Here is a 16,350-nt window from a genome sequence, read left to right on the forward strand (position 1 = left end):
GTTTACGGAGGCTAGAATGTGGGAGACCAGCCAGGAGTGCATTGGAATAGTTGAATTACCTCGAGGTAATCAAGGCATGAATGAGAGTTTCTGCAGTGGATGAGCTAAGGCAGGGGTAAAGTCAAGCTATGTTATGGAGGCGGTCTTAGTGATGGCACAAGTTTGAGGTCAGAAGTTCATCCAGGGGTCAAATGTGAAACCAAGGTTGCGAACAGACTGGTTTAATCTCAGACTGTTTCCAGGGAGAGTGATAGAGTCGGTATCTAGGGAATGGAGGTTGGAGCGTGGACCGAAAACAATGGCCTCAGTCTTCCCAATATTTAATTGGAGGAAATTTCTGCTATCCGGTATTGGATGTCGGATAAGCAGTCTGATAATTTAGTAACAGTGGAGGAGTCGAGAGAGGCGGTGGTGAGATGGAGCAGGGTGTCATCATCACACATGTGAAAACTAATGCTGCCCTTTTGGATTATATCGCTGAGGGGCAGCAAGAAGAGAAATAGGAGGGGATCAAGGATAGATCCTTGGAGGACACCAGAGGTAACAGTGTGGGAGCAGGAAGAGAAGCCATTGTGGGTAATTCTCTGGCAATGATTAGATAAAGAAGAATAGAACCAGGCGAGAGCAGTCCCACCCAACTGGATGACAGTGGAGAGGCATTGGAGGAGGATGGTGTGGTCAACCATGTCAAAGGCTGCAGACAGGTCGAGAAGGACAAGGAGGGAAGGTCTACTTTTGTCACAGTCACATGGAATGTCCTTTGTGACTTTGGTAAGAGCTGTTTTGGTACTGCAGCAGGGGTGGAAAACTGATTGGAGGGATTCAAACATGGAGTTCCAGGTAAGATGGGAATGGATTTGGAAGATACCAACATGTTCAAGGGCTTTGGAAAGGAAAGGGAAGGTGGAGAGGGGATGGTAGTTTGCAAGGGCGGTGGGGTCAAAAAATTTTTTTTTGAGAGGGGTAATGATGGCAGATTTAAAGGAGAGAGAGACATAGGAACAGGAGGTTGGTCTCATGAATAAGATATGCTCAGGGAGGGCTTGAGGGGAGATAGGAGAAAAACTAGAGAAAGATGCAAGTTCAGGGCCAGTATGGGGGGAGCATTATAGGACGTTTGGCCAAGTGGGCTAGTGGAAAGGAGGCGGCAGAGGCAGCTGAGCAGATGGACTCAAACTTAGTGACAAAGAAGTCCATGAGCTCCTCACACTTATTGTTGGAGGTGAGGGTGGAGGGGACAGGGGAGAGGGGTTTAAGAAGATGGTTGGCAGTGAAGAAATAAAGTGGGAGGTTATCTTTGCATTCCAGGATGATCCTGGAATAGCTAGTGGTTTTAGCAGACAAGAGCAGGACTCGATAGTGTTTTAAGTGATCCAGCCAGATCTGGCAATGAATGGCTAAACCGTTTATCCGTCATATCCTTTCAAATCTGCGTCCCTTGGACTTAAGGAAGCGGAGATGAGTGAGAGAGACTGATCTTTTTTATTGGGGAATAGGGCAAAGATGGAGGTAAGGGAGCAAATCAGTAGCTGCAGAAATGTTATGGTGAACATGTTATGGCATCAAGGAGCCCTAGCAAAACTGAGGTCAATGGGAATCAGGCGGGAAACCCTCCGCTGGCTGGAGTCATACCTAGCGCAAAGGAAAATGGTTGTGGTTGTTGGAGGTCAATCATCTGAGCTCCAGGACATCACTACAGGAGTTCCTCAGGGTAGTGTCCGAGGCCCAACCATCTTCAGCTGCTTCATCAATGACCTTCCTTCAATCATAAGGTCAGAAGTGGGGATGTTCGCTGATGATAGCACAATGTTCAGCACCATTAGTGACTCCTCAGATACTGAAGCAGTCTGTATAGAAATGCAGCAAGACCTGGACAATATCCAGGCTTGGGCTGATAAGTGGCAAGTAACATTCACGCCACACAAGTGCCAGGCAATGACCATCTCCAACAAGAGAGAATCTCCCCTTGACATTCAATGGCATTACCATCGCTGAATCCCCCACTATCAACATCCTAGGGGCCATCATTGACCAGAAACTGAACTGGAATAGCCACACAAATACCATGGCTACAAGAGCAGGTCAGAGGCTAGGAATCCTGAAGCGAGTAACTCACCTCCTGACTCCCCAAAGCCTGTCCACCATCTACAAGGCACAAGTCAGGAGTGTGATTGGATACTCTCCACTTGCCTGGATGGGTGCAGCTCCAACAACACTCAAGAAGCTCCACACCATCCAGGACAAAGCAGCCCGCTTGATTGGCACCCCATCCACAAACATTCACTCCTTCCACCACCGACGCACAGTGGCAGCAGTGAGTACCACCTACAAGATGCACAGCAGCAATGCACCAAGGCTCCTTAGACAGCACCTTCCAAACCCGTGACCTCTGCCAACTAGAAGGACAAGGGCAGCAAATGCATGGTAACACCACCACCTGCAAGTTCCCCTCCAAGTCACACACCATACTGACTTGGAACTATATTGTCATTCCTTCACTGTCGCTGGGTCAAAATCCTGGAAGTCCCTTCCTAACAGCACTGTGGGTATACCTACCCCACATGGACTGTAGAGGTTCAAGGCAGCAGCTCACCACCACCTTCTCAAGGGCAATTAGGGATGGGCAATAAATGCTGGCCTGGCCAGCGTTGCCCACATCCCAAGAATGAATAAAACAAAAACGGAGGGCCAAAGGTGGGACAGTTGGGATTTTGAAAGTGCAGTTGTAAGTGAATTGGGGGATACCTTTTTCTAGGGACAAATATGGAATTCTTACCTCTGCACATATATATTCCCACAACCTGATCAGAAAGTTAGGGACATACACTTAGAACCATAGAGCCATAGAAAAGTTACGACACAGAAAGAGGCCATTCAGCCCATCGTGTCTGTGCCAGCTGAAAAAAACTAGCCGCCCATTCTAATGCTACCTTCCAGCACCTGGTCTGTAGCCTTGTAGGTTACAGCACTTCAGGTGGAGTGTCCAGGTGCTTTTCCACTTCCACTGGACGATTCGGAACTTGAGCACCTACATCTACACAGACCACCAGGAACCTGGACATGCAGACTCAACAGATTACCATGAACCTGGAAGGGCAGCCATAAAGGCGGGGCTAAAGTGTGGTGAGTCGAAGAGACTTAGCAGTTGGCAGGAAGAGCCAACTGTGCAACAGCCGCGACAACCAATTTTTTCTGCAGCACCTGCGGAAGAGTCTGTCATCCTCGTATTGGCCTTTATAGCCACTCCAGGCGCTGCTCCACAAACCACTGACCACCTCCAGGCGCTTACCCATTGTCTCCCGAGACAAGGAGGCCAAAGAAGAAGAAGAAAAAAAAAGAAGAAATAAATATATCTACTAGATCACCAGGTATCTGAGCACATAGATCAACAGGAACTCTGCCAAACACACTTTCACTAGACAGTCAGAAACCTGGGCACATATAACTCCACTAGAACATTAGGAACTTGGGCACATACATCTACACTAGATTACCAGAAACCTGCACCTGCATATCCCCACTCGACCACTCAGCCATCTGAGCACAGGGTAGTGTCCTAGGCCCAATCATCTTCAGCTGCTTCATCAATGACCTTCCTTAAATTATAAGGTCAGAAGTGGGGATGTTCGCTAATGATTGCACAATGTTCAGCACCATTAGTGACTCCTCAGATACTGAAGCAGTCCGTATAGAAATGCAGCAAGACCTGGACAATATCCAGGCTTGGGCTGATAAGTGGCAAGTAACATTCGCACCACACAAGTGCCAGGCAATGACCATCTCCAACAAGAGAGAATCTAACCATCTCCCCTTGACATTCAATGGCATGACCATCGCTGAATCCCCCACTATCAACATCCTAGGGGCCACCATTGACCAGAAACGGAACTGGAATAGCCACATAAATACCATGGCTACAAGAGCAGGTCAGAGGCTAGGAATCCTGAGGCGAGTAACTCACCTCCTGACTCCCCAAAGCCTGTCCACCATCTACAAGGCACAAGTCAGGAGTGTGATGGAATACTGTCCACTTGCCTGGATGGGTGCAGCTCCAAAAACACTCAAGAAGCTCAACATCATGCGGGACAAAGCAGCCCGCTTGATTGGCATCGCATCTACAAACATTCACTCCCTCCACCACCGACGCAAAGTGGCAGCAGTGTGTACCATCTACAAGATGCACTGCAGCAATGCACCAAGGGTCCTTAGACAGCACCTTCCAAACCCGCGACCTCTACCTAGAAGGACAAGGGCAGCAAATGCATGGGAACACCACCACCTGCAAGTTCCCCTCCAAGTCACACACCATCCTGACTTAGAGCTATGTTGCCGTTCCTTCACTGTCGCTGGGTCAAAATCCTGGAACTCCCTTCCTAACAGCACTGTGGGTGTACCTACCCCAAATGGACTGCAGCGGTTCAAGAAGGCAGCTCACCACCACCTTCTCAAGGGCAATTAGGGATGGGCAATAAATGCTGGCCTTGCCAGCGACGCCCACAGCCCTGAATGAATAAAAAAAAAAAAATTGGAACTTTATTTATCTACGTTCCTAAGACCAACAGCGACCAGGGATCGGGATACATAGATATCTACCATATCGCCAGAAACCTGGGCACGCACAGCTCTGATAAACCATCAACTGGGCCACGTACACATTGACTGGACCATCAAGACTCTCAGCATATACTACACCTCCACAGGATAAGGACTTCAGAAAATACACCTACAAAGACCTGGGCACACCCTTCTACACTGGACCATCATCAACTTGGTTCCATCCACCTCACAGGCAACCAGAGATCTAGGCACATGTGTTAATCTGTTAATTGTATCAATTGTCTGATTATATGCAGGTGGTGGGTGTTAACTGGGGTCTTACTTGAGCACTTATAAGCAGACACTTACTGAGACTGATGGAGCGTTTAAGTGAGGAACCACATGTTTGTAATCCTTTTACTCTGTACAATAAATGTGAAACTGAGTAAAGATAGGCTCCAGCATTATCTTTCCATAACAAGCTTTCTGAAGTTTAACAACATGCACCTCCATACAGCTTCAGAAATGTTTGCACCTCCACTAGACCACAAAAACATGGTCAGACACATCAGAGATCATCCGTAACATAACCACATACACCTTTCAGAGATCATTAAGAACACAGGCATATACACCTCCACTAGTTAGGAAAGTGGTCACATCCAAGTCCAATAAATCACTCGGAACACCTTTATTCGACCATTACGAACATGGCCGCACATATCACCAATGACCACCAGGAATGTGGACACACACACCTCCAATAGATCATTAAGAATATGATGACATGCACCTCCGCTGGACCACAAGGAACTTTGTCCCCTTCTTACATTATTTATTATGAGTAACTTATAGCATCTTTTCACTTCTTTTCCTGTTGATCTTTGGCAACTGCGGCCATTAATGATGTCATGCCAGGAACTGAGCTGCGGGATAACTCGGCTTGACAGTCCACTGGAGTTCAAGTAACATGAACTGCTTTAGTCATTAGTTCAGCACACTCGGACAATCAGTTCAATTCAACCATGCACATTAATTCATCTCTTTTACACCCTATAATCTCAGCAACACCTCCAAGTCAGGTCATCCTGTGCTTAAAGGGGAAAGAAAGTGTCGGAAGCAAGCACTTTCCCACCTAGATATCTAAAGTTGCTTCTCTTGGCATTTCTATTAAAACAATTATGAATTTTATAACACATATAAGATCACCAGTCATCATTGCTCCCTGGAAAGCAATATGTGTATTTTGATGTGCACTGACTGTTTTACACAGTGCCATTGTTAGGCACAGACAAGGAGTGAGAGATCATGGGGCTGAAAAGATGGGAACAGGAGACCAGGAACTTAAGAGAAAGAAATGGGACATCAGGAGAGAAAGGAGCAGGAGGCCAGGAACCTGGAGGATGAGGAGAGTAAGGAGAGTGGAAAACAGGATGCCTGAAAAAGGGCAACAGCATTGGAGAACCCAGAATGACAGAACAAGAATGGGACCAGCACTAGATAAGCACACTCTTCAGAATTAGCAACAGCATAATTTACCACAATAAATTGCATATAAGATGCCGCCCCCCCTCCCCCCATCCCTTCAAGCACCAAGCAGTGACTGAAATTTCTATCCTAATACATGAGGTTTTACAACAGCAGATCCTGAATACTACCATTTAAATGACTTTGTCAGGAGGTGGGGGAAGAAACTTCCGTGAGGTCTGCATCATTTAAACAATTAGGTGGTGCATTTTTCAAATAACTTTCCTCTTCTTTTCAGTTAGAAAATGAAGTCCAGGTTTGAATTTAGCATCAAGTTACTGAGTGTTTTAACTTCAATACTACATACAAGAAGGTATAAGAAAAAGAGAGACATGGAGCCAAGTCAGTGTGCTTTGTCCAAAGTTTTGCAAGAGCCTTTTGCTTCATAATGGCCTGAAGGATGTGACAGAATTTAACTATACATGGGAGCAACTTTCAAATTTAATAGGGGTGCATGACTGCTGGTATTGGATCAGCCTCCTGTTATACAGCTCACCCCATTCCCTTTTCCAGACAAATTGAGCATGGAGTATAATTGGCAGCTGATCTGATTTCCCCAGTTTTATGCTCTCGCTAATGATGGAAGTTATCCCCACTGAGATCGTTGAACAGAAGTGACAATTAACCCAACAATTCTTACCTGATCGGCATGCAATGTCCACATCTTTTTCAAAGTCTGTCTGTTTAGAATAAAACAGCAAAATCAGTTAAAACAAATCGTGGCAACATTAAACTAAAAAAAAAAAGCTCAAGCAAATTAGCTCGACTTAGCTTTACTCAACTGACTATGAACGAAGTGAATTCTTGTGATATCCAAATGTTTACAACCTTGTCTAAAACTTTACAGGTTGAATTTTAAGCTTTTAAGAAGGCAAGGCTAAAACAAACCAAAACATGGAGTATGATAGATAATTCCAATCAAATTACAGCTCACTGCTCAGCTAGATATGGGGCAACATATTCATATTAAATTGCAAATGTCTGTTATGCAGTACTGACAAAAATAGCAGGTAAATGCAATTCAACTAGCATTCTGAAAGAGCATAAAATGTGCCAGGAACGAACCATGAATCATTCAGAGGAAGAAAGAAATAATTTTTCAATCAAATAAGATAAAATTATAGCATTCAATTAGGTTATTCTGTTTGTGAGACAAAGTCACATCCTGAGACCCAGCATGAAGCTGTCAATAGGATGAATACACCAAGTTCTTTAAATAAGAACACCAATTAAACAGTTTAACACGAGCCTCATGGATCAAGAATCATTGAACGAACATACTGCGAGAATTTAAATTCAAATAACATGTAAAGATTTTGAATGAATAACTTCCACACTCTACATATTGGCTTTCATACTCTGCCATTGTAAGACTAATCTTGCAAGTGTTTCTCATTGCAACTGTGGACCAGAAATCGGGCCGGAATATTAAAGCTATGATCTATGTTAGCATTCAACCAGGCTTCCACATTGGCCACTAGATCTAGTATAATGACCCCTCATTGCCTCAATTTGTTGAAGTTAGCTCCCAGGATGGTCATTATTTTAATTTCCTTTCTTTAGTCAATCCACAATTAGATGCAAATAAAGCATTTTCTTTCCAATTAAATAGTGAAACGAGCCTGAAAAAGTTGGGCTTTGCGATCAACTTAAGGCTGGGGGTATGGGCAGAGGGGGAAATCAGGAAGACACAAAGGTAAATTTATTTTTAAAATGTATTCATGGGATGTGAGTGTCACTGAAAAGGCCACCATTTATTGCCCATCCTCATTGCCCTTGAGAAGGTGCTGGTGAGCCGCCTTCTTGAACTGCTGCAGTCCATGTGGGGTAGGTACACCCACAGTGCTGTTAGGAAGGGAATTCCAGGATTTTGACCCAGGGACAGTTAAGGAATGGTGATATAGTTCCAAGTCAGGATGGTGTGTGACTTGGAGGGGAACTTGCAGGTGGTGGTGTTACCATGCATCTGCTGCCCTTGTCCTTCTAGGTGGTAGAGGTCGTGGGTTTGGAAGGTGCTGTCGAAGGATCCTTGGTGTGTTGTTGCAGTGCATCTTGTAGGTGATACATACTGCTGCCACTGTGTGTCGGTAGTGGAGAGAGTGAATTTTTAAAATGGTCGATGGGGGTCGATCAAGTGGATTGCTTTGTCCTGGATGGTGTTGAGTTTCTTGAATGTTATTGGAGCTGCACTCATCTAGGCAAGTGGAGAGTATTCTATCACGCTCCTGACTTGTGCCTTGTAGATGGTGGACAGGCTTTGGGGAGTCAGGAGGTGAGTTACTCGCCACAGAAGTCCCAGCCTCTGACCTGCTCTTATAGCCACGGTATTTATATGGCTGGTCCAATTAAGTTTCTGGTCAATGGTAACACCCAGGGTGTTAATGATGGGTGATTCAGCGATGGTACGGTCATTAAACGGCAAGGGGCAGTGGTTAGATTTTCTCTTGTTGGAGATGGTTATTGCCTGCCACTTGTGTGGCACAAATGTTACTTGCCAGTTATCATCCCAAGCCTGAATATTGTCCAGGTCCTGCTGCAAGCAAGCACAGTCTACTTCATTATCTGAGGAGTTGCGAATTGCACTGAATGTTGTGCAATCATCAGCAAAAATCCCCATTTCTGATGGATAATGATGGAGGGAAGGTTGTTGATGAATCATCTGAAGATGCAGTGACGTTCTGCATCTGAGATGCTTGGCCTTCAACAACCACAACCATTTTCCTTTGCGCCTCCAGTCAATACAATTTTTCCCCTGAACTCCATTGGCTTCAATTTTACAAGGGTTCCTTGATGTGACACTCAGTCAAATATTGCCTTGATGTCAAGGGCAGTCATTTCCTCCTCACTTGTTAATCAGTTCTGTTGTTCATGTTTGGACCAAGGCTGTAGTGAGGTCAGGAGTTGAGTGGCCCTGGCAAAACCCAAACTGAGCATCAGTGAGCAGGTTATTGCTGAGTATGTGACGTATGATAGCACTGTCGATGACCCTTCCCTCACTTTGCTGATGCTTGAGAGTAGACTGTGGGGCAGTAATTGGCTGGATTGGATTTGTCCTTCTTTTTGTGGACAGGACATACCTGAGCAATTTTCAATGTTGTCAGGTAGATGCCAGTATTGTAGACATAATGGAACAGCTTGGCTAGAAACACAGCTAGTTCTGGTGGGCAAGTCTTCAGTACTACAGTTGAGATATTGTCAGGGCCCATAGACTTGGCACTATCCAGTGCCTTCAGACATTTCTTGATATCACATACTGAATTGTCTGAATACTGTTGGTGGTGGGGACTTCAGGAGGAGACCAAGATGCAACATCCACTTCGCACTTCTGGCTGAAGATAGTTGCAAATGCTTCAGCCTGGTCTTTTACACTGATATGCTAGGTTCTCCCATCATTGAGGATGGGGATGCTTGTGGAGCCTCCTCCTCCAGTTAGTTGTCTAATTGTCCACCACCATCCACAACTGGATGTGGCAGGACCGCAGAGCTTTGATCAGATCTATTGGTTGTGGGATTGCTTAGCTTTATGCATAGCATGCTGCTTCCGTTGTGTAGCATGCAAGTAGTCCTGTGTTGTAGCTTCACCAAGTTGGCATCTCATTTGCAGATATGCCTGTTGCTGCTCCTGGCATGCTCTCCTACACTCCTCATTGAAACAGGGTTGGTCCCCTGGCTTGATGATCATGATAGAGTGAGGGATATGCCAAACCATGAAGTTACAGATTGTGGTTGAATACAATTCTGCTGCTGCTGCCGATGGCCCACAGCACCTCATGGGTGCCCAGTTTTGAGCTGCTAGATCTATTCTGAATCTATCCCATTTAGCACACATAATGGAGGGTGTTCTCATTGTCTCCACAAAGACACTTAGGAAATGAGGTTGAGCAGGTGGTTGATGTGTCAGTGGGGGAGCACTTTCGGACCAGAGATCATAACTCTATTAGCTTCAAGATAGTTATGGAAAAGGATAGGACTGGTCCTCAAGTTGAAGTCCTAAATTGGGGGAAGGCTAATTTTGATGGCATCAGACTGGAACTCTCAAAAGTTGATTGGGAGAGGCTGTTGGCAGGTAAAGGGATGTCTGGCAAGTGGGAGGCTTTTAAAAGTGAGATAGTAAGAGTTCAGGACCGCATGTTCCTGTTAGATTGAAGGGAACCTTGGCAAACTGGCAAGTTTCGGGAACCTTGGCTGACCAGGGATATTGAGGATCTAGTCAGGACAAAGAAGGAGGCATATGTCAGGTATAGGCAGCTGGGATCAAGTGAGTCCCTCGAGAAGAATAAGGGATGTAGGAGTACACTTAAGAAGTAAATTAGGAGGGGGAAAAGGGGCCATGAGATTTCCCTGGCAGATAAGATAAAGGAGAATCCTAAAAGATTCTATAAGTATATTAAGAGTAAAAAGGTAGCTAGGGAGAGAGTAGGTCCCCTGAAGGATCAGTGTGGTAATCTATGTGTGGAGCCACGGGAAATGGGCGAGGTCTGAAATGAATACTTCTCGTCTGTATTTACCATGGAGAAGGTCATGGAAGCTAGTGAGTTCAAGGGAGGGAACAGCGATATCCTGGAGCATATCAACATTACAAAGGAGGAGGTGTTGGAGGTTTTGAAGCGCATTAAGGTGGATAAATTCCCAGGGCCTGACCAGGTGTATCTTGGATGCAATGGGAAGCAAGGGAGGAGATTGCTGGGGCCCTGGCAGAGATTTTTGTATCATCGTTAGCCACGGGTGAGGTATCGGAAGACTGGAGGATCGCTAATGTTGTGCCTTTATTTAAGAAGGGCAGCAGGGATAAGCCAGGAAACTACAGGCCGGTGAGCCTTACATCAGTGGTGGGAAAGTTATTGGAAGGGATTCTGAGAGACAGGATTTATATGCATTTGGAAAGGCAAGGTCTGATTAGGGATAGTCAGCATGGCTTTGTTTGTGGGAAATCATGTCTCACAAATTTGATTGAGTTTTTTGAGGAGGTGACCAAGAGGATTGATGAGGGCAGGGCGATGGACGTTGTCTACATGGACTTTAGCAAGGCCTTTGACAAAGTCCCGCTGGTAGGCTGGTCCGGAAGGTTCGAACACATGGAATCCTGGGTGAGCTAGCCAACTGGATATAAAATTGGTTGGTGATGGGAGGAAGAGGGTGGTAGTGGAGGGTTGTTTTTCAGATTGGAGGCCGGTGACCAGTGGTGTGCCGCAGGGATCAGTGCTGGGCCCTCTGTTGTTTGTCATATATATTAATGGCTTGGATGAGAATGTAGGGGGCATGATTAGTAAGTTTGCAGATGACACCAAAATTGGTGGTATAGTGGACAGTGAAGAAGGTTGTCTAAGATTACAACAGGATATAGATCAACTGGGAAAGTGGGCAAGGGAGTGGCAAATGGAATTTAACGCAGACAAGTGTGAAGTGATGCATTTTGGGAAGTTAAACCAGGGCAGGACATATGCAGTGAATGGCAGGGCCCTGGGAGTGTTCTTGAGCAGAGAGACCTTGGGGTGCAAGTACATAGTTCCCTGAAAGTGGCAACACAGGTAGACAGGGTGGTGAAGAAGGCGTATGGCATGCTTGTACTCAATGCCTCGGCCGATGAAGACAAGAGTTGGGACGTCATGTTACAGTTGTACATAATGTTGGTTAGGCCGCATTTGGAGTACTGTGTGCAGTTCTGGTCGCCGCACTACAGGAAAGATGTGATTAAGCTGGAGAGGGTGCAGAAAAGATTCTCAAGGATGTTGCCTGGTTTGGAGGGCTTGAGTTATAAAGAGAGATTGGATAGGATGAGTCTGTTTAACCTGGAGTGAAGGAGGCTGAGAGGGGACATAATAGAGGTATATAAAATTATGAGAGGCATAGATAGGGTAGATAGCCAGAATCTGTTTCCCATGATAGGGGTGACTAAAACTAGAGGGCATAGATTTAAGGTGAGAGGGAGGAGGTTTAAAGGGGATCAGAGAGCTACATTTTTCACACAAAGAATAGTGGGTATATGGAATGAGCTGCCAGACGTCGTGGTGGAGGCAGGAACAGTAGTGACATTTAAGAGGCATCTGGACAGGTACTTGAATGAGCAAGGCATAGAGGGAGATGGAATTAATGCAGGCAGGTGGGATTAGTATAGATAGGCATTATGGTCGGCATGGACGCGGTGGGCCGAAGGGCCTGTTTCTGTGCTCTATGAGTCTATGACTATGTGGTGGTCACTCCTACCAAGACTGTCATGGACAGATGCATCTGTGAAGGTAGATTGGTAAGGACGAGGTCAAGTAGGTTTTTCCCTCTTGTTGGTTCCCTCACCACTTGAAGCAGATCCAGTCTAGCAGCTATGTCCTTCAGGTCTCTGCCAGTTCGGTCAATAGCTACCAAGCCAGTCATGGTGACAGATATTGAAGTACATTCTGTGCTCTTGCTACCCTCGGTGCTTCTTCCAAGTGGTGTTTTACATGGAGTAGTATGGTTTATCAGCTGAGGGGCTTGGGTGGGGGGGGGGTGCGGGTGCGGGAGGTGGTTTGACTTGATGCCATGAGATTTCATGGGGTCCAGAGTCAATGTTGAGGACTCCCAGGATCACTCCCTCCCAACTGTATACCACTGTGCTGCCACCTCTGTTGGGTCTGCCCTACTGGTGGAACAGGACATACCCAGGGATGGTGATAGAGGAGTTTGGGACATGGGTTGTATAGGTACCATTCAGTGAGTTTAACTACATTGGGCTGTTAACTTGAGTAGTCTGTGTGACAGCTCTCTCAATTTTGGCATAAGTCTCCAGTTGTTATTGAGGAGGACTTTGCAGGGTTGCCTGGATGGGTTTTCTGTCAGTTGATGCTGGGTGATCCATCCGGTTATCCTCTTATTGTGTTTTGTAGTGGTTAGATACAACTGAGTGGTTTGCTGGACAATTTCAGAGGGCAGCTAAGAATGAACCACACTGCTGGAATCTAATGTAGGCCAGACCAGGTAAAGACTGGGGAGGGGTGGGGGGTGGGGGGTGTCCTGGTCTTTTCCTGCCATCATGTCATTTTGCTAGCGGTGGGAGACGTGGCATATTGGCCACCTGCCAGGAGCTCAACTGAGCTACTTAAGTGGCCAAGTCAGGCCCATTTCCTGCCTTCGCGGGCATTTCACCCACGTCGGAGGGCCTTCCAGCGGGTTTCATGTGGGGCCCTTCTTTAGAGGCCCATGGAGGGACCCATAGGTGCTGCCTGTCCTCAGCGGCCCTACCTACCCCCAACCCCACTTATCCCTCTTCGAGGTCACTTCGGCCATTGAGACGCCCTCTCCACACAGCTGCAGCCTTAGCAGTGACGGTAGCGGTGGCACTGCTCAGGTTGCTGGCCCTCTGATTGGGCTGGCAGCTCTTGGGGGGTGGGCCGCTGTCCTTAATTGGGATACGGTGGCCCCTTAATTGGCTGGTGGTGGCAATATGACTCCTCGGGTTCCACTGCCAGCCAAAGTTGGGTCGTATCCCACTTTTCGGCCACAGCAGCAGGACCTCAGCCAGCCCTGTAAAATTCCAACTCATGTCTCTAGATCATTATTCCAGGCCTTGGAATTACTGGTCGAGTAACATAACCACTGTGTCTGTCATTATTGCCACACTGAGTCCCTATATATTTGATCAATATTCAATAGAGCAGTGTGCATTTTCTAAGATAGGGTTCACATATATAAGGATACATTTTAAGGCTAAGTAGGGTATACAGGCAGGACCTCACAAATCCAAGAGTGACAATGTAATGGAATAAATTTCAGGAAACTGTCATAAACAAGACAGCATAAATAGGTTCAAGAGCCAGTAACATGTGATGCTAGCAGAAAATGTGTTCAGTGATATCATGACAAGTAAAATTTTTTAAGCCTAAAAGCCAGTTCTTACTCTCTAAAATTGTCACAGTCTTATAGCGACCATTTTCTCCAGCCGGTACTGGGAGAAGAGTGGAAACCCTGACTAGGAACTAAGCCTAGAATTGACTGCTGATGGTGTTAGTGGATGAATGCTTAATGCACTCATCTGTGACATTAATTTGACCATTATTCTAATATGAGGCAATAAATGCTCATGTGCTATTTTACACCATTATCTCTAACAGTAATAAGAGTTTCCAAAAAATATTTTATGTAATAATTTTGGTTAGCTAGTTCTCTCCTTATTGTTTCCCCGAGTTGGCTCATCACATCACGTACAATTTCACTCTGAGGCAGAAGATTCTTCCCCAGCCATTAAAAGATGCGGCTATTTAGCGAGACCTTAGCACTTTGGGTTGACTCCTGTTCTGCCTCTCTCCCTAGGGGAAGCAGCTGATCTCCAATTCCTGCCCGCTCAGTTGAGATCAGAAGCTCATGAGAAAATTGCACAAGTCCCAGGTGGACTTGTGCTGTGAATGGCAGAATGCCAAGCTGTACCCATCTTACTAACCAAGGGAGCAGAATGTGATGGAGATGGCAGAGTTCAGACCAGCATGATGAAATGACACCAGTGCCATCAAGGGGGCAGAAAATCCTTTCGCCCTCTTAAGTTACTCATTTGTGGAAAGGTCTTTGGAGAAATCAAACACCTAGCAATACTTTTGGATTTTTATTACTGTTGAGTTACTGCAATAAAGGACCAATGTGAAGCATGGCACTAAGGTTGAGACGGGTAGAAGATGAATTAAATGGAGGTGTAGTGATTAGTTAATGCCAGGTCGGGTTTTAAATGCCTATGAATGTCGGAAGAAGGGAAAAGTGAGGGAGGTAAGGAATTTCATGGCTATCAGATCCTGGGATCAAGACAGTAATTTCACTGAGGGGTTCATACAATGCTACTTCAGGGCAGTACTGAGAGAATGCTGCATTGCCAGGGGCACCAGCTTTCGGATGACAGGCTAAATCTGCTTCAGGCAGACATAAAAGATTCCATGCCACTTATTCAAAGATGAGTAAAGGAGTTGGTCTCCTGGCCAATATTTATCCCTCGACCAACATCATTCAAAAAAAACAGATTAATTAGTCATTCATCTCATTGTTGTTTGCTGGGTCTTGTCGTGCACACATGAATTGATATGTTTGTCTGCACAACAATAGTGACTAGAGTCATGCTGGGCCCCCACCTGCCAAGTATGAGGCATATTAATTTTGCCATATGGGCATTAAATTTCAAATTGCTGCTGGGAAGAAGAGAAGGCCTGTTACAAGGACACTTGGCTGGAGGACGTTTGCATACCAATAGGGACAAGAGAGGTTACTTCCCTTATCCACTCCTCCTAAAATGGACTTTGATCACCAGGTATTGTGTGTAAGTGGAGACATTCCAGGGTCTGCTAGGACAAGAGAATCCACAAACACAGAAGTGGTTACACCAGTTGGTCACGTGACTAACCTGCTGGCCAACTTGGGGAGTTTTTTGGAATTGTACAGAGAGCTTGAGGGAGAGACTGTTTGCTCCTGGACTGAGAAGCCCTCTCCTGTCTACTCCCATCTTTTTTCCTAAGCCTCTGGACCCACTGAAGACACGGGAACCTCAAGAGAGAAAAGTCTCCTAAATTGAACAAGGTTTAAGAAGAATACTGGGCCCCACTGAAAAGCAAGATCTACCTGCTATCAAGGACTTAACAGCAAGCTCGAAGAACAGTAACCAAAACCATCTTCAGATATTGCCTCTAACTTTTCCACTGTATTTCTTCTGCTCTTTTGTCTCCATCTGCATGTGTGCATCGCGTATGCATGCTAGCGTGGGCACGTTGAATAATCGTAGGCGTCAACCGAATTAAAGTTTAAGTTTAAGTTGAACAAAGTTCAACCTTCCTTCTTTAAACCTAAGAAAACCTGTTTGGCTGGTTTATTTGCCTTACAAGGATTCACCAAGGGGGAGCCAAAAACAGCGTATTTAAAATTAAAGCCTGTTATGGTAAGACCAAGTGAAGACTGAGAGGGAACCCCTAGACACCTTTTTCACCTGGTCGTAACAGAAATTTGGGGGCAACCATCGTGGATTTGACCCACAGACCAAACGAGAAAAATTGGAAGTGGAAACCAAATTGTCCTCAATCAAAAAAGAGCAAAATTTCAATACAGGTTTTCTTGTGGTTGTGTGTGCTTGAATACTAAAAAACCTGTCTGCGACTGAAGCTAGTGACTCACCAAGCCAGGGTGAAGTAACTTGGGACAAGTTAAAAGCACTGTCTATGGAGGAGTTGAGGAATATGGTTGAGCAGTGTGGGATCACTGTACGTGGCAAGGCTAGGAAGGCTGAACTCCTAATGTTAGTGGCCAACCACTTTTCCCTTGAATCTGAACAAGCAGAAACAGGGTTAG

General features: G+C 45.7%; 1 protein-coding gene across 1 annotated transcript in view; it reads right to left on the reverse strand.

The window, feature by feature from the left end:
• The window catches only part of adgrb3 (adhesion G protein-coupled receptor B3), a 1,095,571-nt gene that overhangs the window by 59,868 nt on the left and 1,019,353 nt on the right, over nt 1-16,350 (reverse strand). The window contains exon 27 of the mRNA XM_068020141.1: nt 6,704-6,743. Within this exon, the coding sequence (XP_067876242.1) occupies nt 6,704-6,743 (40 nt within the window). The remainder of the gene's footprint in view (nt 1-6,703; nt 6,744-16,350) is intronic.

The sequence above is a fragment of the Heterodontus francisci genome, chromosome 3 (genome assembly GCF_036365525.1).
Source record: "Heterodontus francisci isolate sHetFra1 chromosome 3, sHetFra1.hap1, whole genome shotgun sequence".
NCBI classification, from domain to species: Eukaryota; Metazoa; Chordata; class Chondrichthyes; order Heterodontiformes; family Heterodontidae; genus Heterodontus; species Heterodontus francisci.